The 24668-nt window shown below is 41.5% G+C and overlaps 2 protein-coding genes across 3 annotated transcripts; one reads left to right on the top strand and one right to left on the bottom strand.

Annotated features, from left to right (window-relative positions):
* Positions 1-738: 738 nt before the first annotated feature.
* Positions 739-9440, top strand: LOC146578832 (uncharacterized). The gene is made up of 4 exons (XM_085268935.1): positions 739-1010; positions 1951-2298; positions 5831-6193; positions 6420-9440. The coding sequence occupies exons 1-4, from the start codon at positions 953-955 to the stop codon at positions 6530-6532; spliced, it is 882 nt and encodes a 293-aa protein (XP_085125061.1). The 5' UTR covers positions 739-952; the 3' UTR covers positions 6533-9440.
* An 8297-nt stretch (positions 9441-17737) lies between these two features.
* Positions 17738-23645, bottom strand: LOC146578831 (uncharacterized). Of its 2 annotated transcripts, XM_085268899.1 has the most exons (8): positions 23320-23645; positions 22682-22717; positions 21861-22121; positions 21536-21781; positions 21270-21452; positions 20457-20540; positions 18357-18437; positions 17738-18076 (listed from the first exon to the last, which is right to left on the bottom strand). In XM_085268899.1, the coding sequence occupies exons 1-8, from the start codon at positions 23348-23350 to the stop codon at positions 17991-17993; spliced, it is 1008 nt and encodes a 335-aa protein (XP_085125025.1). In that variant the 5' UTR covers positions 23351-23645; the 3' UTR covers positions 17738-17990. The 2 variants fall into 2 exon arrangements, with proteins under 2 accessions (XP_085125025.1, XP_085125026.1); XM_085268900.1 differs by lacking the exon at positions 22682-22717.
* Positions 23646-24668: the final 1023 nt, after the last annotated feature.

Genomic DNA, 24668 nt, shown 5'->3' with positions numbered 1-24668 from the left:
TTTCAAGTCAGTTGAGCTTCGCTGTTTCTTTTATATATTTGTACGCGCAGCCTGCCCACAGTTGAGAAAAAAGGAAGTACTGAAGTTACACTGTGTGCAGGTCTCTACGTGTATTCACTTGGTGGAGCAATAAACGAACAAACAGTGCATGCAGTTTTAAGTCTCGGAGCTGTAATGTGCAGCTGTCACTGTGGTCACTGTAGAAGAGCAACGAGCAGCAAATGATAAGCATGTGAGAGCGTTATGATCAGAGTACTGCTACACAAACAAACAGCATCACCTGAAGTATAGCAGATTTACACTCAGCGTCCAGTATGTTAGGATCACCAAGCTCACACTGAGTCAGTCTAACTCAGAGGTCCTGCAGCTCATTTAATCCTCACTGATAAGGGTTCAGCAGGATCGCTGCTTATTATAACTGCTGCGGTCATTTTAAAAGCCAGCGAGGATTACTCGCACCAGGGTCTGTGTCCTGATTTTAAATTATTTTGAACTTCGATCTTTAAATCCTCCGCCTGTCCCCACCCTGACAAAGAGGGTGGGGACAGGCAGATGTTGAAACAGACGCTACCAAAATTGGCCTATGTGCTTGTGTTGTAGTCACAGACTATATTAAATTTAGTTACAGAGTGAGGTAAAGAAGGAAAATAAAAACTACATAAGCTGCCCGGTTATTCTGTACTTTTTTGCTGGGGGGTCTTTGTGAGGGATTTCCTTCCTCCTCTCGCCCGTCCTCACTGAGTCACGTGACATTAGGAAAACAACAACTGGAGGAAGGAAATCCCTGCAGAGACGCATATCCTTACAGAGTTTACAGAGCAAAGTAAACCACTGATCCTGTCACATTAGTATAGATTCGCTACCAATATCGGGGTTGTATGTGCCATCTATATTTGGATCGATCCGCCCACCACTACCAAACCGCGGGGCGACCGTTGGGCGACCTGCAGAAATGTCGTCGGTTGTAGTTTTCTTCTCCCTCCCGATGTTGGTGGCTTCTGCGTTGAAAGGTGAGTTTCTTGTGTTTTGAGGTAACATGAACTGACAGGCTGCCAAAAGAAATGACTCATCCATCAAGGATGTAAACAGTGAAACTACGCACTGCAGCATTTTCACGCTTCCGGGAATGCAAACAGCTGCTGCAGCTCGTCTGATACCGTAGATGGAAGAAAATGTGAGCGAGTTCAGAAGGAATTTGGCAACAAAAAGAATGGATGTGATACTAACATGGTGCCAGGCGGTGGCGGTCCGGTTTGGCTGTGTCAGGATTTCTTAAACAACATCTAAGCCAAAAACACAAACTAGTGGTGTGTGACACTGCAAATCTTGATGAACACAGTGACAGTATTGCAAATTTACTAAAGTGTTTCTATATTTTCGTTTTCCAAACTACTCCACTCTATATTAGATGTAATTTGTTCTCGATATCATTTATTTTAAAATGTCAATTTAAAATTGTGCAGGTTTTAAAAAACAAATCTAATGTATATCATTATACTTTAAGCTACCAAGCAGTATGCAAGTGAGTACATTTTCTCCAGCTGCAACATTAAAGGAATGAACTCATTAACAACACGGTGTACATTTACATGTACATTTCTCCTGCTTTGCAGTAAAAGCCCTCTGCTTAACGTCAGAGTTTAATTACTGACAAACACACTTGCAGCAGGTCGTGAAGAGGATTCCTCTCTGGTCTTGAGGTTTGTCAGTGCAGATTCACTGCTGGGGTTTGTTGCAACACTCATAACTGAAGAACAGTTCACAGAGTAAAATGCAAGTTCGTTTATAGAGACATGAGTATCATGTCGGAGAGCTGCAGGTATCCATTACTTTGTGTTTTAGACTTCCTCTGCTCAGTACTTCCTCGCTGTCCACAGATTTCCAACACGTGCAGTATAACATGCTATTAATGTTTGGGTTTTTTCTCCTCTTTGTTTTTCATTCATACAGAGGTTTGTGTGAGGCCTGGACAAGCTGCCACTCTTCAGTGTTGGGGTCCCAGAGATGCACACGTCACCCTGCTGGAGTGGAGCAGACCGGAGCTCATCTCACAGGGTTATGTGTTCTTCTTCCAAGACCAGCGCTCGTACGAGAACTACCAGCACGAGTCCTTCAAAGGCCGAGTGCAGCTGAGAGACTCATCCATGAAAGACGGAGATGTTACTGTGATTCTGAGAAACGTCAGCATCAGCGATACAGGAACATACGATTGTCAGATTACAACCAGCAGCACCAGAAATGGCGAGAGAGTCGTCAAAGAGTTCAAACACTCCATCAACCTCACAGTCACAGAGTCTGGTGAGTCTGCAGAGGCTCAGCTTACTGCTGAAGCTCTGCACCATGTTTACAGCATGAGTGTTTATGAAAGAGTGCTATGGATATCTGAAGTGTGCCATTTCATTCCAGCTCAGATGAGTCTCTGGAGGCAGTTTTATCAATCCTTGTTTGGTGAAGGAGAGTTTTGTTTTTGTGTAACTGGAAACTTAAAAACACTGCAGAAGATTTTAAATGTTTTCCCTTTGGTTTGAGGCATGAGTCTTTATACAGAAAATAAATATGATTAATTAAATAAGACATTCGCTCAGACTTTAGTTTGGCTCATAAAATCTTCATTACATGTTTGTACAGAGGCACTCTGCTTGTTTTCTATCTGATGTGTTAATATTTTGATCAAATGAGACACTTCCTGTTTTGGTGGGTGTTGACATGTTCGATACGGACTTCCTCGCAGTTATATTTATTGGTGGTTTTTTTTTTTTTTTTTTTTTTTTGCATGCTATGGTTTGTGAGTTGTCTTTGCATGTTTATTTTCATGCTGACAAACAGCTGTAGTTGTGCGTCTGCCTCACTGAGCTCAAACAAAGGCAAAGCATGCAGCAGTTATTATTGGCCGAGAGAGAGAGCTCAAAATACTCAGTCAAGCAGCTACACTGCTCTGAGCTCTTATTGCTTATCAGTTTTTGCACGGTGAAACCAGCTGAGTGCATTTCACAAGTCCATGTGCAAGGGAACAAGAACCAGTCAGGAGAAACTTAGGCTTCATTTTTCAGGCAGTGACACTGTGACCTGCTCTGCCCTCTTTGGATAGGCTCCACTTGTTTCTGTTACGTTATTGTATTATTTCTTAGTTCCGCTGTTTGTGTTACACTTTTAATGTGAAGCACTATTGCAGCTTTTGTTTTGAAAGGGTCATTACTTAATAAGCATATCGCAGTTTGGGAAAGAAAGTAAGTGCTGTGTGCAGTCAGTGTGACCTGACCCAGCTGAATGGTGGGCTTTTTTCTGCTTCTGTTAGCAGCTAAAGCTGATGTGAATCTTGACCACAATGATGCTAGTCAGTACTTATTAACCAAATCCTTGCAGATAGTTTCATTACTTTTCTGACAACCAGCTCAATGCCAGCAGCTGCGACCTCTGCTGACTGTTAACGATGTTTTAAAGTTAAAAAAACAAAAAAAGAAATATTCTCAACATTTCTGTTGCCTTTGGATCAACTACAGCCAATCAGCAACCTTCCTGCTACCTCTTCCTCCATTAGACTAAGATAAATCATGGCATGAATAATAGAATGTTAATATGTATATATCTATATCTATCTATAAGGTTGAGGAAAGTTGAAAAGTGGGCTACTAGAACAAGAAGGCATCGGTGGGCAAGAGACGAGAACAGGGTGTTGTTGGAATGCTACTACGCAAGTAACCCCGGCGGAAGGGGCTACTTAGGATGAGGGACCTATGGATTCTTCGATACCCAACATCCACAATGACGGCGAAACAACTAGTAGCTCAGTGTTCCAACATTCGAAAGAAGGGACTGCTCTCACAGCTAGAGATTGACGAGGCACAACACAAATGCTACGGCAAGGAGGAGTCAGGACGCCAGGTCAGGGGGGAGATATCATCACCCCCACCCGAGATTGGGTACATAGCCCCAAGTGCGATAGGAGAAGGATCGTTGAGTGCGAGAGGAACTGACCTGAAAAATAGGATCATGGCCAAGCTTGAAACATGGATCCCCCGTAGCCGGTTACCAAGATTACGTGAAGTACCCTCAGAAGGTCTGCTAGATGATGTTAATGCAGCACTACGGACAATACCTACGAAGACGGCCGTAGTGATCGATGTAGCATGACAGCAATATCAGGAAGAAGGAACACGAGAAGCTGGAGAAATACCAGAGAAGAGCTCGGTGAAGGTAACTGTGGTCCCCGTGGTAATCGGCGCACTAGGTGCGGTGACTCCTAAGCTAGGCGAGTGGCTCCAGCAGATCCCGGGAACAACATCGGAGATCTCTGTCCAGAAGAGCGCAGTCCTGGGAACAGCTAAGATACTGCGCAGGACCCTCAAGCTCCCAGGCCTCTGGTAGAGGACCCGAGCTTGAAGGATAAACCGCCCGCAGGGGCGTGCTGGGTGTTTTTATATATATATATACTCCTCTATCTGCCGGTGGTACATACCGTGCAGGGGCCTGTCCTTCCATGATGGTTCCTCGTCTCCCTCCTCTTTCTTGGGTTTCTGCTGCCTGAGGTATTCACTGAGCACTCGGTCAGTTGGGGCCATCTTCCTAATGTATTCTTGGATGTTCGTTGTCTCATCCTGGACTGTGGTGCTGACACTCACCAGTCCCCGGCCCCCTTCCTTCCGCTTAGCGTACAGCCTCAGGGTGCTGGATTTGGGGTGAAACCCTCCATGCATGGTAAGGAGCTTTCTTGTCTTTATGTCAGTGGCTTCTATCTCCTCCTTTGGCCAGCCTATTACCCCAGCAGGGTACCTGATCACGGGCAGGGCGTACGTGTTGATGGCCCGGATCTTGTTCTTACCATTCAGCTGACTCCTCAGGACTTGCCTGACCCTCTGCAGGTACTTGGTGGTTGCAGCTTTTCTAGCGGCCTCTTCATGGTTCCCATTCGCCTGTGGGATCCCCAAGTACTTGTAACTGTCCTCTATGTCTGCAATGTTGCCTTCTGGTAGTTCAATCCCCTCAGTTCTGACTACCTTCCCTCTCTTTGTTACCATCCGACTACACTTCTCCAGTCCGAACGACATTCCAATGTCATTGCTGTATAGCCTGGTAGTGTGGATCAGTGAATCGATGTCTCGTTCACTCTTGGCATACAGCTTGATGTCATCCATGTACAGGAGGTGGCTGACAAGTGTGTGTGTGTATATATATATATATATATATATATATATATAAAATAGAGATATTTATGAAAATGGTATATATCTGTAAGTATCAGTGATTTCAGTTCAGCTGATCTCACATTAATGGTCATTAAACTCTGGATTGTTTTCACTGCAGTTGCTGTTTTTAGATCTCAGCAAACATCCTGTTGTGTCCACAGGAAGTCGTTCCTGTATGATGGTGCACGATCTTCTCTAGTGAGTAGACAAAGTGACATCTGGCAAACAGAGTTGGTGCAGATTGTACAGGGATTTCTCTAAAACATGTGTTGATCCTAATTTTTGATAGTTGAGTATATAAGAAAATAACCTTGTTTAGAATCGTCCAACAATTTTGCGCCTCGTTGTTTCAGAGTGGCGTTATCAACATGTGGCTATGACAAAAGTATTTGTCACTGTGGAGGTCGATTTGAGATTTATGTGAAACTTTATTATAATTCTGGCATAAGTACAAAAAGCCTCAGCTGGCCATCCCATCACTCCTGTCGCCTTGTTTTTCTTCCTGAGCTCCTTGGTTTGCATCTCTAGTGGGAGTAAGAGGAAAGTGTTCAGGGGGAGAAATCTGTATTTGTAGCTCTTCGTGGTGATCAATGCTGCAGAAATGAATGATTGCACTTTGTTTTTGACCGCTCTATTTCCTCTTTCAGTTCAGATAAACATCACAGCTGGACAGAACGTCATTCTGCCATGTCGAGCTCCAAACATCGACAGCAATTCCAAGGCAGTTGTAGAGTGGAGCAGAGCTGACCTTGGAAAAGATTATGTTCTTTTGTATCGGGATGAGCAGCCTGATCCAGAAGAGCAGCATCCATCTTTTAAGAACCGGGTGGATCTGCAGGACAGAGAGATGAAGGATGGAGACGTGTCTCTGATTCTGAAGGGTGTCACGACTGCTGATAGAGGAACATACGAGTGTCGTGTCTTCAGGAGAAGAACAAACCGCAGGAAGAGAGCTCATCTGGAGACTGACCCTATCAGTGTCATCAGCCTGAGAGTTGTTGATCCTCCAGGTGAGTGAGTAGAGTTGAGTGTGTGTGTGATCAGAGGTGAAGCTGCTTCCTGGTTGTTGATGTTTGTTTCTAAAGATGTTGTTGATGAGACTTTGTAGAAAGCAGCTGGTCTGAGTGATGTGATCAGAGTGCAGTAGATAATGTCTGACAGCAGTTTGATTCTGTTCTGTTCTTCACTCATCACCTACCTGACAGCTGACACCTCACACCTGTTTCTCACCTGCAGGTCACACAGGAGTCAGCAGAGGACATGCTGGACTGGTGGCGGCTTTGTCACTCTTTGCTGTGATTGCTGCTTTGGCGATCTTTATAAAACTAAAACCTCCTCAGCCAGTTTGAAGCAAAACAGTTTGTATGTCTTTTTTTTCTGTCTGCAGATAAACCACAGTTGGCTCATTCTGACATTAACCTCCTAAGGACCGAACTCTTCCATGCATGCATTTTTAATTTCTCTTTGATATTTGGGCTGATTGGGACCTGATGCATATTTAAAAACTATTTAAAAAAGTTACCAGATGTTTTTTTTGTTTGTTTTTTTTAACCTGATTTTTGTTTCAGAGAAAAATGAGATCCACATGAGGACATTCGTTTTAAATTTCAATAGAGCAGTGGCATAATGTCCTCGTAAGTGGACATCACACCCTTGTAGGGCAAAGTTTAGTCTTTTGATCTGAATCATTTGTGCAAAAACCTTTTGCATCCCTTTAAAGAAATCATCAGGTTTTTTTTCTCAATCTTCCTTACTTTGGAAAAGTTGCGCAAAAATGTCTGACCTTGATGATGATGGGCTACAGTTACAGGCGAGAAACTGGGGGCCACACCTGTCAGCTAACAACATGAAACTGGGGCAATATTTCATACAAACAAACTTGCTGAAAACATTAAATTGAAAGACTGAAAAAAGTAATCTGAGAAGTGAGAGATCTAGAGCCATGACTGAAAAAAGTCAGATTCAAGTGAGAAGTGCATTAACACAGCAACAAATACCACGAGTATGGATCTAAACAAAAGCAGTGTGTATAAAAACAATGAGACCGTCTAATGTTTGTGAGGAAATGCTCAAACTGATTTAAGAACTGCATCAAAAGCGGTGAGAATGACTTTTCTCTCTGTTATGGATGGAGTGATGAAGAAAAACTGTAAGGCTGGTCAACGTGTCCGCTTCGCTCCGTGCTCTCGTCACAGTGGATGGTTTTGTTATGGGCATGCAGATGCTCCTTAGGTCATGTGACAGAACATCATTCAGACTATGATCCTCTGATTACTCTGAAATGTTCTGAACTGACTGATGCTGTGATTTTACACTCCATTTTTTATTATTTAGAATTGACCAAAAACACAAATATACTAATAAGAGTAGTCAGTATACCCTCCAAGTATCCCTCCAAGGGGAAGTTTGTTTACTAGCACAAACCTCACCTCCTTATATCTTATTTCTTGAATGCATTCAAAATTCAGCCTACTTAATATTAGAATTACAACACCTCCTTTGAAAACCTGAGTACAAGAAGATGAATACTGATTAAATTTCCATTTCCTAAGTTTTTCATGCCCAAACTGTGGTATGTGAGATTCCTGTGGAAGGGAAACTTCTATTCCTTCTCTTTTTAATTTTGACATAATTTTACTTCTTTCAAAATGATTCCCTAATCCATTTACATTATATGATACTACTTTAGTTAACTTACGAGTAGGGCTGCCACGATTAGTCGACTATTAAAATCGTCGACAACAAATTTAATAGTCGGCAAGTCATTTGAAGCTTTGTAAGATGAGGCGCAAGAATTAGGATTTAAGAGTGTAATAACAGACTGAAACAGAAGATGGCAGCAATGCATCTACAAGGATGCCAGCTGCCGTTAAACGCCAAAGAAGAAGAAATTGTCTCCAGTATCATAGCTTTGTCCAAATTCAGGGCCAGCATCCTTGTAGGCTGTTTACATTACAGTCACTAGAGCCGGGGGGAACACCGGACTCCCGGCAAATAGTTTTTAAACTCAGTGCGGTCTTTCGTTACTCGGGTTAATCATGATATATAAGTCACTCAGATAACTTAAAAGTGTTATTATTTGGCTTTTTTCAGTGTTTTATTTGTTCCTCAGTAAATCGGTTTGGCTGAGATTAAAGTTATAGTTTTCACACAGCTGAATAAACATCAAACAGAAAACGGATTAAACAGAAGTGTGAGATGCTCGAGAATTTACTCCAATGTCCTGTTATGTTGTAGATAGCAAGGAGCAGACGGCTGAGTTTACTGAGACAATCTGCAAATTTCATTAAAAGTTTAATAAACTATCTTGTCTTTATTTTTTAGTTAGCACACACCTTAAACACTTCAAGCTGTAAGCTAATGATAGTTAATAAGTGCAGATGCATGCTGATGCAAAAAGCTGCACGTTTTATGGCCAATGGATGCATGATCTGATTACTCGACTAACCGCAAAAATAATCGGTGACTAGTTGATTATCAAAATAATAGTTTGTAGCAGCCCTACTTATGAGACAGGATTGTACAACATTATACGATTTTAACCTCTGTACATACCAAGAAATCAAAAAGTACACCGGGGGGGATAACATGTGTAGCAAATACAACAAAGACATGCAATCATGCTGACTTCCAAAAGCATAAACGCTATATTAGCTGTAGTTGGTGAGGGAAAAGCTCCTCACTCAACTTGCGGAAGAGTACCCTCTTCGGCCCAGAGGCCAAAAGCAGAGTGGTCTGTAGAGTCCAGCTCACTATGCAGCAGCCTATTTACCCACAGCCATCCCGGTGCCTAAATGCCTGGAGACGCTCCTTGAAGCTCTGCTTTTAAAAACGTGTTTCCCAGTTTCTTCTTCGCACTAGTTCGCACTGTTTTATTTGATCCAAGAGTGTAGCCCCGTCTTTCACAACGTCTACCGATAATCCTCTCTTCACCATATCCGTAGTCGCTTCTTGCGTCACTGCTCCATCATTGCAGTACACTCTCAGCCTGGCCGGGAAAGTTGACTGGAAGCGATGTTATTCTCCTTAAGCACCTTCTTGGCTGCCGCTTATTAGATTTACACTCTAAAGAAAAAGTTAATTATTTGATGTTTGTCTTTTGTAAGCAGAGGAAGCGTTTTCTTAGTGAAATGCAAAGGTATCCTGTAACTCGAGGTGTCAGGTTAACGTAGCACTAACATTAACCATTATCTGCAGCTTCCTTCACTGGAAAATACTAAATAAAAATAATAAAAAGTTGTTACAATAAATTGTGTTCTATGTTTTTATTTTCTATCTTATTTTTCCTGTTTTATAAACTGAATAATATCGTGAAAAGTGTTGAAAGTTTTATCTGATTTTGAGTGTGAGCTGTAGCTTTGGATACATTAAAATATATTTACATTAGTAGCTGGGATTGCCTTCAGCCCCCCTCACAACTCTGATAAGGCTAAGTGAAAGAAAATGGATGGATGGATATTTACCTTTGATCATCACTTGCTGTAATCGTGGAGGAGTTTTAAAGAACAAACCGCTCACACACAAATGAAGAAATCCAGAGACATTTAGTCACAGAGGATTCAGAGAAAATGGTCTGATGTTCATGTCTGAAGCAAAGGCGAAAGTCTAGTTGATGAAATGAGACTTTTATTCCTTTTAAATGGGATGGGAGCTGTCTTTGATATGAGGCTGATGAGCCTCCTCTGTGGCATTCTCTTCCTCCACCTGTTTGTCAGTCTTCTTATTCTTTTGCTGCTGAAAAACATTAAATTCAAATAATATCACAAAGTCAAAATTCAAATCCAAGATTCACCCTGTTCTGCACTAATATTTGATGACAAATGTCATCAATATACTTAAAAAAAAAAAAAAACTTTATTCACTTGCTTATAACTTCAGTTGAATTTTTCCAAGTAAATTCATTCATTTATTTACTTACATTTTTTTCCTTCTTGATCACAGCCACCACAGTGCCCAGCAGTCTGGAATAGGTCTCACTGGTCTCTGCTCCTGCAGGCTGTGTGCCCCTGGCATATTGCCTGCGGTTCGCAGGTTTACGCACCAGTCGGAACTCGCTGTGTCTGATACGTCAGCCAGCGGGTGAGTCTTCTCTGGCCTGCAGCACTAGCTCCCTGTCTGGCGTATTGCCCGCATGTTGTAGGTTGCATGGCTAGCGGGGTCCCCGATGTGCGGCTTGGTGAGCTACGCTTCCTCTTCTCAGTCTGATCCTGGGTTCCAGGTTCGGGCCCTGGGGTTCTCAGGCCCCAGCTGGAGGTCTTGAAGAGCATCCACACAGGGCTCGTCTTCCCTCCGACCGCCCCTGTGCTTTCTAGTATTCCGTCACTCTCTGGCTGTATCCCAATTCAGGGTCTGCAGCCTTAACCCTCCGGGCTCTATCCTGGCCATTTGTGGCCACTTCACTTTTCTTTTTTCAACCATTTTCGTTCTGTTAATGCAAATGGAATGAAACTTTCCAAAGGTGTGTATTTTTTTCAGATTTTTTAATCTTTTTAATTTTTTAATTTTCAACATCAGCTCCTTAATAATGTCAATAATATACACTATACCATTTTTGGCCAATTGAAACCCATTATAACCACCTTTTTTGATTCCTTGTTACTGACAGTACTATATCATGCAATTTAGGTAAAATTGCTTTCATTCTAAAGTCAACACATGAAAATTGTAGTTTTCAATGTTTTTTACCAAATGACATCATTTACCCATTTTTGGCCAAGCAAGCGATTTCATGTAATATTCCGAGTTTCTAGTAGTGGCCTTTGATGGCCTACCACACTCCAATGGACCAAAATAATGAAACAATTTTGACATAGGTTTGATCTTAAGGATCTAATAGTTTGTGTTTGTGCATGACATTGCAGCACAAACATGTATTTGCAAGATGGACTGGAATAAATAATGACGCATAAAATACTACATAGGCTGCAGTGAATTTCTGTGGATGCAGGCTATTGAGCTTTGAGGTTCCCAGTCACTTAGCTTTGAAGCACATGTTAAAAGCACTTTTACTCTTGTATTTTTCATAAAAAGAGACCATATCCAAAATGTTAACTCTAGAAACAAAAACAAAAACAAAAAATCCCCAATCACAGGACATTTTGCAGAGTTCAAACCTGCAGCTGCAGCGCAAACAACAACAAACACTGTTTGTAAACGTGTCCTGGAGTTTATGCAGGTGCAGACAGAGCTACTGCTGTAAGTCAGCCTAACAGCTTCCACATCATTTATTCTGGCTATTTGGCAAGAAGGTCATCACTGCTTCAAGCACTGTCTGTATGATCTAGTGAGAGAGCAAGGACAGCAAGCAGTCCTCTGCCCTTGAAGCAAAGACATGTAGATGAAGTGGAGATAAAGCCTACATCAGAATAAAGCAATACATAGCATGTTGGATGACAACACTGGAAGTTCTCAGGAAGTAAAAAAGGGAAAGGGGTTCAGATTCCAACTGACGGAGGAGCTCCGAGGACAGCGTCTTTCCTTTGGTCACCTTGGCAGAAGAACTCCTCAGATGAACTGGCACAGGGGAAACAAACCAGAGCTTCCTCCCCAGCTCCTCCAGATGCAACAGAGGAAGATTTTGTTGTCTGTCTTTGGCTTCACCAAAACTACCACGGCGATATCCCACATGCCAAAGCAACGGAGGAATGTGCTTCTTTTGACAGCAACACACAAGGAACCAGCAGTCAGTGATGGGGAATAAAGGATGCGTGAAAGCAAGAAGCAATCCTGGACTACAATAGGCACAAATATTGCTTGGATAATTTAGAGAGGATGTTGGCACCCCAGGTTGTTGAAGGAAAACTGATGGCTGCTGGCTCTTTTCTCCAATCTCCTGGATGTCTTGGGATACGATGCCTTTGTCCCGCCGGAAACAAGTTCACTGAAGTGGGGGAGTCCTCTACAACCTACAAATGAAGAGTGATCCTGGGAGAGCTGGGACACATGCTGGTGACCTCAACAACTGCAAGACACCCTTCTCCTTAATTCTCAGCCACTTCTGCCATTGATCTCAAGATACAGTAGTCTGAACCAGAGTGTGACCCACACCCCACCAATGAAATGAGAAGAAGGTGCAAACGGCGCACCTCCAGGACTGGAACAGCAGCCCCTTGCACCAGGTGTAGAAAGTGTGCCTACAAAAACCACTCTACTGTGGTTAGCACATCTTGCTGCTAATGAGGATGCACACAGAGGCACGTACTGGAGTATAAATTTTGATCATTTTACTGGTCATTTCAGGGGTTATTTGGTCATTAAACTGCCTTTCTGGCCACTAACACCATGTGTGATTTTCTTTTTGGCCATTCCTTCATTGGATGATCTGATATCGTCGTGTTGGTGTTGTTCCTGGAACAACATAGTAAATGTTGTTTCAGGATCAACATTGCAAGTGACCAATCACATTCTTGTGACGTTATTCTTTGGTGCGCCAAGCCATTCATGCATTTATGAAATTCCAATGTTGCAAGGACAATATCAGTTCTGCTTAGCGTTTATTAAAGGGTTAGGGTCAGGGTCCATTGATCGGCGGACAGAGGGGACAATGCAAAGCAAATGTAGCCTTTGTTTTACCTGATGGCGTACAATGTTGCTGTTGAGGGATTACTGCTGTTTCTGCTGCTGATAGTGCTGGAGGGCAGGGCTGTGTTGTTTTGAGACTGTAGACATTAAAAAGTCCATAGGTAGCTGATTAAACAAGTGCTTTGAAATAAAAAGCAAATGTCAGTCTGCCGCAGGGCAGCTGTGGCTACAACCGTAGCTTGCCTCCACCAGTGTGTGAATGTGAGAGTGAATGAATTGTGGCATTGTAAAGCGCTTTGGGTGCCTTGAAAAGCGCTATATAAATCCAATCCATTATTATTATTATTATTATTATTATTATTATTATTATTATTACCATTATTATTAAAAAATAAAATGTAAAAAGATTGGTGACAGCACTTGGAACCATAAGGCAACAGATTTTTAAAAAATGTGGTAAATAAACTGAAACCAGGATAGTACAAAAGACAGGGGTCATGGTAGAGTGAGAATATATTTAAAAAATCTACACTGAACAAAAATATAAACGCAACACCTTTGTTACTGCTCCCATTCCCCATGGGATGGACGTAGAGACCTAGAATTCATTCCAGATACACAATATAACCATCCCTCCCAAACAGTGGTCACAAATCAGTCCAAATGTGTGGTAGTGGGCACATCTGCTATATTGAGATAATCCATCCCACCTCACAGGTGTGCCACATCAGGATGCTGATCTGACATCATGAGTAGTGCACAGGTGTACCTCAGACTGCCCACAACAAAAGGCCACCCTGAGTAATACAGACGAACCAGCAACAGGCAGGAGAACACACAGGGCTTAAATACACACACCAGTAATCAGGGGATAAGAGACAGGAGGGCAACACAGCTGGGAGAAATCAGAGCTGACGGGACAGGGGAAATGTAAACTGAACACACTCACATCAGACATGAACCTTCAGAATAAAACAGGAAATTAACAGACAGAGAACCAGACAGGACACTGAACTTGACAGGCAGACTCATGAGCAGACACAATAACACCATGGACAGACAGAGGGAACACAGAGAAGTGGGAGCAGGCAGGCAAAGAACAGAAACCTAACAAATGGCAAAATAACAACAGAATACACACTCGGAATGAACAAAAGCATAAGGAAACACAAAACACTGAGTCCTCAGACTCAGGACCATGACAATGTTGGATAACACCTCCCACCCACTCCATGACATGCTGGTCAGTCACAGGAGCTCGTTCAGTGAGAGACTGAGATTACCGAAAAGCACCACTGAACGACACAGGAAATCATTCCTGCCTGTGGCCATCTCCCTGTACAACGCATCCACTTAACACACTGTTTGCTGCTACAACTACACATGTTTCTTTACCAGCTATTTATTTATGAGTGACTTATGTATGTATGTATATATATGTATTTAATATTGTACTATTCTTAGTTAGCGTATTGTCTGTCTTGTCTTTATGTTGGTTTAAAATGGAGCACTGTAACAAAAAATAATTTCCCCCAGGGATCAATAAAGTATTCTGATTCTGTCGCGCTTTTATTTCAAGGTGTAATTTAATTACACTGTCATACTTGCTGAACAACTCAACTAACTCTAAGAAATTTCCTCGATTTTGGCTTGACAAGGTCTCATCATCTCCCCTGAAAGGCAAACCCTGCCTTGCCAGGTAAAGAATGATGTCTATCAAACGAGACAAAATTTCTCTGTTTCTCTCTCTTTCTTTGTCTTTTGCAGCTTGTGACACTTGGTCAGCTACTTCAAAAGCTGCCTCCAAGGTTGTTTTTTTAAACGAGTTCCACCTCACCATACCACACATGTGAGACTCTGATGCACTGTGCTCTTTAATCCTTTCTAAATCCCTTCTCCACCGACTGAACCCTTCCGTTTTCCAGGTTTAGCGACTTGGCAGCTGAAACCAAACGTGGCATCAGATCTGGTTGGAGAATACTCTAGCCATGGATTTTTCTCATACCACTTCTTTTGAAACGATCTTCCCTCTTCATTCTTTGGATAGGATGACAGTACTGGTTGGCAGGGTCCAATATTATCACACATTTGAATAAAGGCCTCATCATACTGTATGTGGAATTGCATGACATGGGCAGGATCAGTTGGGTGTGCAAGTCCAAGTAGGTTTGAGAATGTCCTCTCTATGGCTTCACTCTCCTCCTCTCTGGGCTCTTACTCACTCTAGTCTTTTTCTCCTGGCTTGTCTTTTCCTCTACATTCTCTCTAGGCTCTGCCTGTAACTCAGTTTTTGCCATCAGTACAGATGTAAGGTTCATAAGACATGTGGAAGTCTTTTAAAAGTAACCACAGAATAAGTATTAAGATTTGAAACTGTCAGTTGGAATGCTGTGTTTATTGAAGAAGAAGAAAAAATCCCCAACATTTTGAATGTCCTGAATGACTTCTAAACTTTCTGAGAGATTCAACTCTCTCTCAAACAGAGAGTTTTAGATTTGACCTTCAATTAATTAAAAAACTTAATACATGAATACATTTTTTAAAGGTGTTTTCTTTTTCAATTTTAAAGTTATTCCAGGCCCATTCTGACTGATTGGAACAGCCCTTTTAACACTGACCAAGATCATTTTAAATCTGCCATTCACAAGTTGCTGAGCGTAGGATGAAGAAACTTTCCCGAATTTCATTTTTTTAACATATTGTGTGTAAGGTGTGTTGTCTAAATCTATTGTCACGTGTTTCTGATGTTTGTTCTTTTAAGTAGGATTGCACTTAACCTGTGTGTATTTAAATGTGCTGCAACCTGGTGCAACCAGATTAAATGTACAACTTTTTGAGTCATTGTGAAAGTAAATTAAAGTAAAAATGATTTATATAGCACTTTTTGAGACACATCACAAAGTACTTTAAAACAAAAATCCTAAAACACGTTTTGAAAACCAAAGCTTCAAAGTTTAAAAAGCTGCTTTCTGAAAGAGTCCAGTAGCTCCAGAGTCTGAGGGCCACAGTTGCAAAACTTCTTCTGTGGCTGACATGATGCTTGCCTGATTCTGAGTCACTGGCTACAGTGAAGCTGCATACTTTTCTCCTCATGTTTACGAGTTATTTACACCAAATGTCAGTGGGAATTAAAAAATAGATACATGACACTTTGTTTTAACAAATAATGTAATTAATGATTTTTTTCTGCATTTTAATTTATGTTTTTACACTGGATCACCCCCACCTAAAAGTTCTTGGTGGTTAATGGGAGGGTATATTAGTCTTCATAATCACTAGCAAAAACAATGACGAATTACACATGCATGTGGGGGCCTGTATTGAACTAACCACTAACCTCCACCCCCACTCAAACTCCTTTTTCCTCAGTATCACAGCCACACCTCCACTATCACTTGACACTTTATGGGTTGTTTCTTTTTGCTCATATTTTAAAGTTCAGGGGAAGAACACAGAAATTCTAAGCGTTATTAAACTCATGCAACTGTTGCAATAAATGAAGCATGAAGCACATTAATGCTGGAAGATGTCTTGATTCTTAAAATGCATTGTTCTAATTAATGGTGATGAGAAAGGAGGCTCCAGGAGGAGCTGTAATGCTGCATCTTTCAACATCTGAAAGAGGCGTGGCCATAGCTAGAATATACGAAGCATGTAGGGAGGAGGACTCTTTGACCTTTTTTTTTTTGCGTATTTTGTTCCTGTTCTTGGTGGGACACGTAAGCTTCTTCTAAGGATTTGATGGTTTGATTTTTTTTTTAATGCCTCAATATTTTTGTTTTCTTTTTTCTTTTTATGTGATGAGAAAGAAATTATTTTACTTCTCATCACAGCTTTTCCTGCTTCCCAGACTGTCACAGCGCAAACATACAGAGAAAAATAACCAGAAGTACCTGGAGAGAAGCCACACAGAAACGTGAACATGCAAACTCCACACAGAACGGTCCCAAACTGGATTCAGACTCTGGACCTTCTCCCTGTAGACTGTGGTGACGGTGGTAATCATAAACAGGAATTGTTTATTTGATACATGAATGATACATAAATGTGAAACAATTTGATGGGTTTTACTCAATTTTATGTTACATTTTAAATTACATGAAATTAAAAATTACAATTACATCTTAATAGAATAAATAAATCAAGGGTAAATTTTTACTTAACGTTTTTGCAACTGTAACAACCGTTCTGTGTCTGTAACAGGGAAAATAAATTCATTAAATTCAGTTGTGATTCTCTTCAAAGCTCTGCATCGTTTTGTTTTGTTTTTTTTATTAATCACAAATACTTACACCAATTTAATCAAACCGCGGACTTCAGCTTCCGCCATTTAATTCTACTCTTTGCTTTTGCTCGCTCCATCCTGCTGTTGTCCAAAGTCATCACATACTCCACCATCTCATGTTGCCTAGCTACCTTCTCCCTGACACCACCTTGCAATCGCTTTCAGATTATACCCTCTGCATTAGATGTAGTCCACCTGTGTGCTGTTTTGCAGTAAGTGTGAAAAGGGAGCAGCTGTGCCTCTGTGTCTGCAGTTTGTCCTGATGAAGATCTGTGCAGTTATTAACTGTTCTGTGCACTGAAGAATAACCTGCAGCTGGATCACTCTCAGTCATAACACGTCATGTGACGGATACAAAACTTTTGTTTTAGAATGAAATGTTGGGCTTTATAGATCAGAACCTTGTGGCCACAACTCATCTTCTCTTTAACCTGAAGTGACTGTAACACCTCTGCATCACAGGTCTGATTAGCTGCTATAATATTAACTGGCAGGAGGGGTCAGTCTAAGAGAGACATGTGGCACTCAGAAAACCCTGAATTCAAATCTATGGCAGACAGCAACAGTAAAGATGGTTGCAGAGGCTGAAATCCCATGTGTGAAAAAGGGGTTTTAAAACCTTATTTTGGGGCAAAGTCAGCAAACGTTAAAAAATGCTTGATGTCAGATTTGACTGCTGATCCTGTACATGCAGTGTTTATGTCCTGGTGACCATTCAAATAAAAGACAGTGCAGATAATGCTTCATAAAGATTTACCAGTGCAGCATTTCATGATGGCTGCAGAGTGATCGGATCTGCTTCTAGAAGGAATCTCCTGTGTGACGCCAAACTGGATTAGCTTTAAAATCTTTTATTAAAGACAAACAAACTTTCCACTTCATCCTGAGCTCTACATTCAAACCGGTCCAGTGCAGCTGTACAACTGTAAACACACACAGAATATGATTGAATAAATAATATAGAGAGGAGTGCAGGGATGTGTTTGGCAGCCAGCTGGACGTCACTGGGTAGACTGGTTAAGCTGTGGTGAAGGTGTGTGGCTCGGCTTCAGTGAGGAGTAGATGACCGCTGGCTCTGGTGGAAGATCTGAACACAAACACACAGATTACAGAAAGTTTAGATAAACATGAAAAAGGCCTGCATCAGATATTCACTGACTGATGTGAGCAGGAGCAGGTTAACACTTCTCTTCCTTGTGGAGCTGATAACACCTTCATATGACCACATTAGTCTCTCTACACTGCACAAAGACCTAAGGGCTGTAATGTTTTCAATGTGGTTTTCCCAGTGTCTGCTGGTGCAGCCTGAGATTTAAACTTTTTAAAATTTGATTTAGGGTTGGACCTTTGAAGAGGAGCAGCTGTACCTCTGTGTCTGCTGTTTGTCCTGATGGTGATGTCTCCATAAGTGATGTCAGCTGTTCTCTGCACTGCAGCTGAATCACTCTCTGCAAAACAAGACAAAGTCATGTGAGAGATGCAGTACTTTGTGCTAGGGTGAGATAAAGATGGACTTTTCATGATTTAGAGCTGCAAACCTGAGGCACATTCTTCACAACGCATCCTCTGTTTAATAACCTGAAGCCACTTTAACACCTCTGCTCAGTTTAGCTCTCAAAACAGGAAACTTAATGACCGCAGAGCTGCTCATGTGTTAAAACGATGCAACTGTTTACACCTCTTGTAAAGGAAACCCTCTTATAAATGATTTAAAATAAATGTTTTTACCTGACTGGCACAGCATCACCATAGAGCTGCCCTGTGCTCATGTGGTACACAGAAAACATAAAAGCTTCTGTTCACTGTGACAGTCAAATGGACAAACTAAGTTTTTTTTTAACTTTTTAACCTCTTTTTTTAAAGTTATCTGCAGTTAAAGGGATTATATTGCTGTTAACATCATCAATTAACATCTTCAGTTCTGTCTCATGTCTTTTTGTTCATGCCACTGCCTCATTCATGCCTCCCTGTCATTCACACACATGTATTCTGTCTTGCTTCTGCTGACTTTCACTCATCTTCTCTCCAGAGCACACCTCCACCTCTCCAGCCTGTCTTCTTCCTGCTCCGTGCTCTCACTATAAATCACAATCCCATCTGCAAACATCACATAGAGACTCCTGCCTGACCTCAGCCTGTCCGTGACATCACAAACAAGAAGGGGCTCAGAGCAGATCTCATACATGTCCTGCTCCACCCTTACATACTTATCTGCCAATATTGACCTGCTCATGCAGTACCACAGTTCCTCTCTTGGCGACCTATCACATGTTTTCTCTAGAGCCACAACAACACAGCCCAGCTCCGTCTAACCTCCTCTGTCTTCTCCATCAACACTGTGTCAAGAAAGCATCTGTGGAGCTCTTTCTCAGCGTGAAGCCGTACGGCTGCTTGTTGATCTACACCTCTACTGATCTCCCTCCTACACATCTCCACATGTATGTCATCTGGACTAACAGCATTTCCACTCCTTCATTTCCTCTGCACCTCCTGATTCACTAACCATCCTCCATCCACCCTCTTCGGTCTGCAATGTTCTATAGTTCCTCTCCTCAAAGTGCTACTTCCAAATCAAGCATGCTGATCAAAAAGAATGGGAAAATGCCACTGCCAGTGTTACAACAAAATAAACTCAATTTTAAAGAAGACTGGGGTTCTGCATGACAGTTGAGAAGTCATCTCTAAATAGAAATAAGTTCAATTTTCCCTCTTATATCATTTGTTTTTTAGTTTTTGTGTTTGGACACCTGCCTGAGCACCAAGAAAGGTGAGCACAGTGTTCTAAGCATGTGCAGTGGACTTTGTGCAAGCAACTTTGTAATCCAGCAGTATGATTACTCACACAGTATGCTAACATATGATATTTAATATTAAGCAAAAGTATAGAAAGTATTTAAAGACTGTGACAGCACTGAGCAGCTCCTTCAGTGGGAGACTGCGGCACCCACGGTGTGGGACGGAGAGATTTCGCAGGTCTTTCCTCCCCACTGCTGTCAGACTCCATAATAAAGACTTTAACTGATCAAGCACACACATCCATACATATGCAATAATACTAAGTGCAATAATCCTTTCTGTCATCGTTGTATTTTTACTCAGTTGTATTTTGTATTTGTATTCTATTTTTATCTTATTGTATATTTATTTTATTTTATTCTACTGTATATAGTATTTTATTTTATTTTATTTTATTCTATTCTGTACAGTTGTGTACTGTATTTATTCTTATTGTATTCTAATTTTTGCCTCATAACTTTTGCACTGTCCACTTCCTGCTGTGACAAAAACAAATTTCCCACGTGTGGGACTAATAAAGGTTATCTTATCTTATCTTATCTTAAAATGATAAATGTTGTCCTGATGAAAAATCAGCACATGTTTAAAAATCTCAGCCATCGACGTCATGGAGCCTCTTGTGGAAAGAGCAGAGGACTTTTAAAGCATTTCTAACAGGAAACTTGTCGTACCTCTTTTTCGGTTTGACTCGTCTCGACCATCGGCTGAAGTTCTTCTCACTGATGAGGAGGTAGCAGCTGCTGCAGGATCTCTGTCTGCAAATACCACAGATTTCCCTCTGATAACACAATAATTATTGTTGCTGCTGGTTTGACAGCTGGAATATGAATATTTATAAGAATAATGGAAAGTGAATGAAACATTTTAGTCAGTAAAGCTGGAATAAAAAAAAACTAATTCTTTCTGAAAGCTGCGGTAAAAGGAAAAAAAAGCTTTTCTTTTTTTAGTCATAATACAGGAAACTGGACGCCAGCAGAGCAACTCACATCAAAACTGTTTGACCACAAAGTCTCATCATTGAGTACATCAAAGTACATCATTGCAATCAACACAGGAAACAAACTAACTAAACTAACTATCCAAATGTAAAAGTATATTTACAAAAATCACAAAATTATTATCTTATGCATGAGGAGAAAATGATGCACAAATACAGCCTGTAGTTTATCTTTAATTTAACCCTCAGGTAGTAATGTGAAGGTCTGTGGCTCAAATCGGTCCTCACAAAAATAGAAGTGCTACACTTCCGTTGAATCATGTGTTTTTGTATGTATCTAAAGAACAATTCACCCCATAATCACACCTACATACGTTTGGTTTGCAGTGCTGCTTCTGCTTAGATTAGTATGACTAACACATTGATCTAATTCAATAAAATGAAACTAACTTTCAGTCACCTTTCAAGCCTTAAGCAGAGAAAACCAAATATGATTTTGAGGTGAACTGTGCCTTCACATGTTAAGTGAGGGCAGAATGTGTCTCACCTTCAGGTTTCCTCTGGACACATCGTCTCACCTGTACAACCAGTACAACCAGCAGCAGCACTCCAATTATGGAGGGAACAAGGGCCAGCACAGCGAGAGGAACAGAGGAGTGCTGAGGAGTAGAGGAAAATGAGGAGGAGAGGGAGGCAGTGGAAGCTGATTCAGGAGGAGAGGTGGAAAAACCTGGAATTAAAGAGAAAAGGGGATCTTTGTGGTCAGTTTGAATTACTTTGGAACTAAACTATGAATAGAAACAGAAGCCTCACCTGTGACAGTGATCCAGCTGGATGGAGACTCTCCATGACCGCTGATGTCACACTTGTAGAGGCCTTCATCAGACCTGGAAACATGCTGGATGGTCATGTGACCTGTAGGCTGCTTCCTGATGAGGGAGCCATCTTTATAGAAAGCAGCTGGGAGGTTGGAGGGAGTGGTCTTTGTTTTACAGAGCAGAGTGACGTCATCTCCCTCCATCACAGGGAGGACAGGACTCTGCAGGATCACTGATCCACCTCAACACAGAGACAAACTACAGCATTTCATCCATTTACACACAGCTTCATCAACACTAACTCCACACACTCAGCTTACCAGTGACTGTCAGGTTAACCATGTTACTGGTGGGACCCTCTCTGGACTCACACCAGTAAACTCCACTGTCGCATGGGAGGATGGCACTGATGTTACAAGAAGAACCAGCTGGTTTTCCCCACTTGTCACACTCAGCTCTGGCTTCTTTACTTGTGTTTCTCCTCAGAGTCCATCCAGCAGAGCTGTCGTCCTCCTCACAGCTCAGAGACACAAAATCTCCTTTGAGGAATTGAAAGGTGCTGGGACTCACAGTCAGATGAGCTGTGGGAGAATTTATTGTATCTTGAACAAAAACCTTTTTAAAAAATTGTGTATTTGAGGTGAACTGAAGCTTATTCAACAGATAATGCGCACTCTGTGCATGTCATAAACTAAAGCTGGTTGGTAGATGTTGCTGCCTTGATGTAGCTCCTAAGTTCATCATCTGTTTAAAATATCACAAATTATCTCCACAGTAGTCTTTTTTTCTGATTGGCTGCATGTCCGGGAGAGACGGTATGAACAGCAGCATGGACCTTCCTTTGGCTTGAACCTTCTGGTGGTGGTTCTCTATACCACACACAAAATAAGGAACTGACTGTATTTTAGTGATGTTATCTTTAACTAGTCTAAACCACTGATTTTCACTCAAATATTAAACTGAACCACATTTTTTAAAGAATAATTGGAGTTTTACTGGATTTTTAATTTTTGTTGTTTTTAATTCTGAGCTTCCCCTAACACACACATCTGGGACTAATCTGTCTTTTATTGGTCAGAGAGGCTCTTTGGGTCTGCTTAATTGTTCTTTGTGTTATTCTGTCATAAACAGGTTCACTAACCTTGATTTGTTGTGTGGCAGAGCAATGACATTAGAACTGAAAAGAAAGCACAAGATCATGCAGTGTATTTTAGTGAGTTTTTGCTTACAGGAGCAGTGACCACAAACTGAGTCTCAGACTGATGAACACAAAACAATTCCTTTGAACAGGATGTGAAGATGCAGTTTAACACGTCTGTCAGTGCGCCCCAGGGTGGCTGTGGCTACAATGTAGCTTGCCATCAGTGTGAATGTGTGTGTGAACGGGTGGATGACTGGATGTGCTTTGGGGTCCTTAGGGACTAGTAAAGCGCTATACAAATACAGGCCATTTACCATTTTACCATTTAACACCGTGGTGGTTTACTCAGAATTTCAATGAATTTAAGGAAAGAAACCTCTGAACCTGTTAAAACCTCCTGCTAATGACAGAACCAGCTGAATTAAAACACCTCAGTCACTAGTATTTCTTTTTTCATTGTACTTAAAGTTTCATTTTCTTTTTAAGAGTTTTGTCACTCTTTCCCTCATGGTCATTAACTTCTATACTTAAGTAAATGCAAATATATCTGCTTTATCTCACTGCTGTTCCCATCCAGAATCCCTTCAATGCACATATTAAGATTTTTTTTTTTTTTTTAAAACGCATGAGGTACTTACGGAGCAGCCACAGAAGAGGTACTTTTCCCATCGTACCACACAGAGGTGTGAGATCTTTCTGCTTCCCCCCAGGCAGTTAAACCCGCCTCCTTCCTCTTAGCAGCACAATTTAGAGTCTGTGGTTTATTTGTAGCAGGTCAGAAAAACAAGGGGTTATAATCTTTTAGGTTATAAATGAGACGTGAATTGTGAAATTTAATAAAGCTACGAACAAGAAACAATGAAAAACATCAGTAGGGTTGGTAACCTGATTTTTTTTTAATCATAGAAAAGTGATGTTTAGGGTCCGTCTGTTATATTTAAATAATGATTAAATATTCTAAGGAGCTTGGAAAGAAAAGCATCTGGACTTCTTTAAGTTACTTGAAGCTTCTTCAGTTCTAAGGGTCCAATTGGTGGGGAGTCCCAGATTCAAACCCAGTGGGAGTTTCCCCCCAAAGAGGGACAAAAGGACCCCCTGATGATCTTCTACCTAATCACATTAGCTAAGGTGTGAAAACGGGTGTGGGTCCCAATCAGCCAGGGTTTCCGGTGAGCTCATTGTGAAACCTGGCCCCACCTTATCATGTGATTTCCTGAGATCAGATGGCCCAGGATGTGAGTGGGCGTTAAGGCGTCTGGGAAGGGATTTCAAATACAGATGTAGAGGTCTGGGCATTCCTCACTACACTGTACAGAGGAATGCCCAGACCTCTACATTGGAGAGACCAAACAGCCACTTCACAAGCGCATGGCACAACACAGAAGAGCCACCTCCACAGGACAAGACTCAGCAGTCCATCTGCATCTTAAGGATAAAGGACACTCTTTCGAGGATGCCAATGTTCACATTTTGGACAGAGAGGACAGATGGTTTGAAAGAGGAGTGAAAGAAGCCATCTATGTCCACTGTGAGCGACCATCTTTGAACAGAGGCGGTGGTTTACGACACCAACTCTCTGCCATCTATAATCCAGTTTTGATGAAACCCTGGCTGATTGTGACCCACATCCCTTTTCACACCTTGGCTCATGTGATTAGGTAGAGGATCATCAGGGGGTCCTTTGTCCCTCTTTGGGGGGAAACGCCCACTGAGTTTAAATCTGGGACTCTCCACCATTTGACCTTAGAACTGAAGAAGCTTCTCGGATGAGAGGTGAAACGTCTTCAAGCAACTTAAAGAAGTCCAGACGCTTTTCTTTGCAAGCTCCTTAGACTACGATGACCTGGATGACTGAGAACCTTCAGAGACAATGATTAAATAAGATTATTTAAACTAAGGGTCACACAAAGGCTCCTTCCAATTAAAATCACATTTTAATCTTAAAATGTTTCTTATGGAGGAAATCTCCTGTTTCTTTGAATTTCTG

Source organism: Mchenga conophoros, linkage group LG3 (assembly GCF_057382185.1).
Source record: "Mchenga conophoros isolate Kocher_MC1m ecotype Shallow Benthic linkage group LG3, M_conophoros_male_GT1.1, whole genome shotgun sequence".
In the NCBI taxonomy this organism is placed as follows: Eukaryota; Metazoa; Chordata; class Actinopteri; order Cichliformes; family Cichlidae; genus Mchenga; species Mchenga conophoros.
Note: the sequence above shows the minus strand (reverse complement) of the source record. Positions and strands in the feature narration are given on the sequence as shown.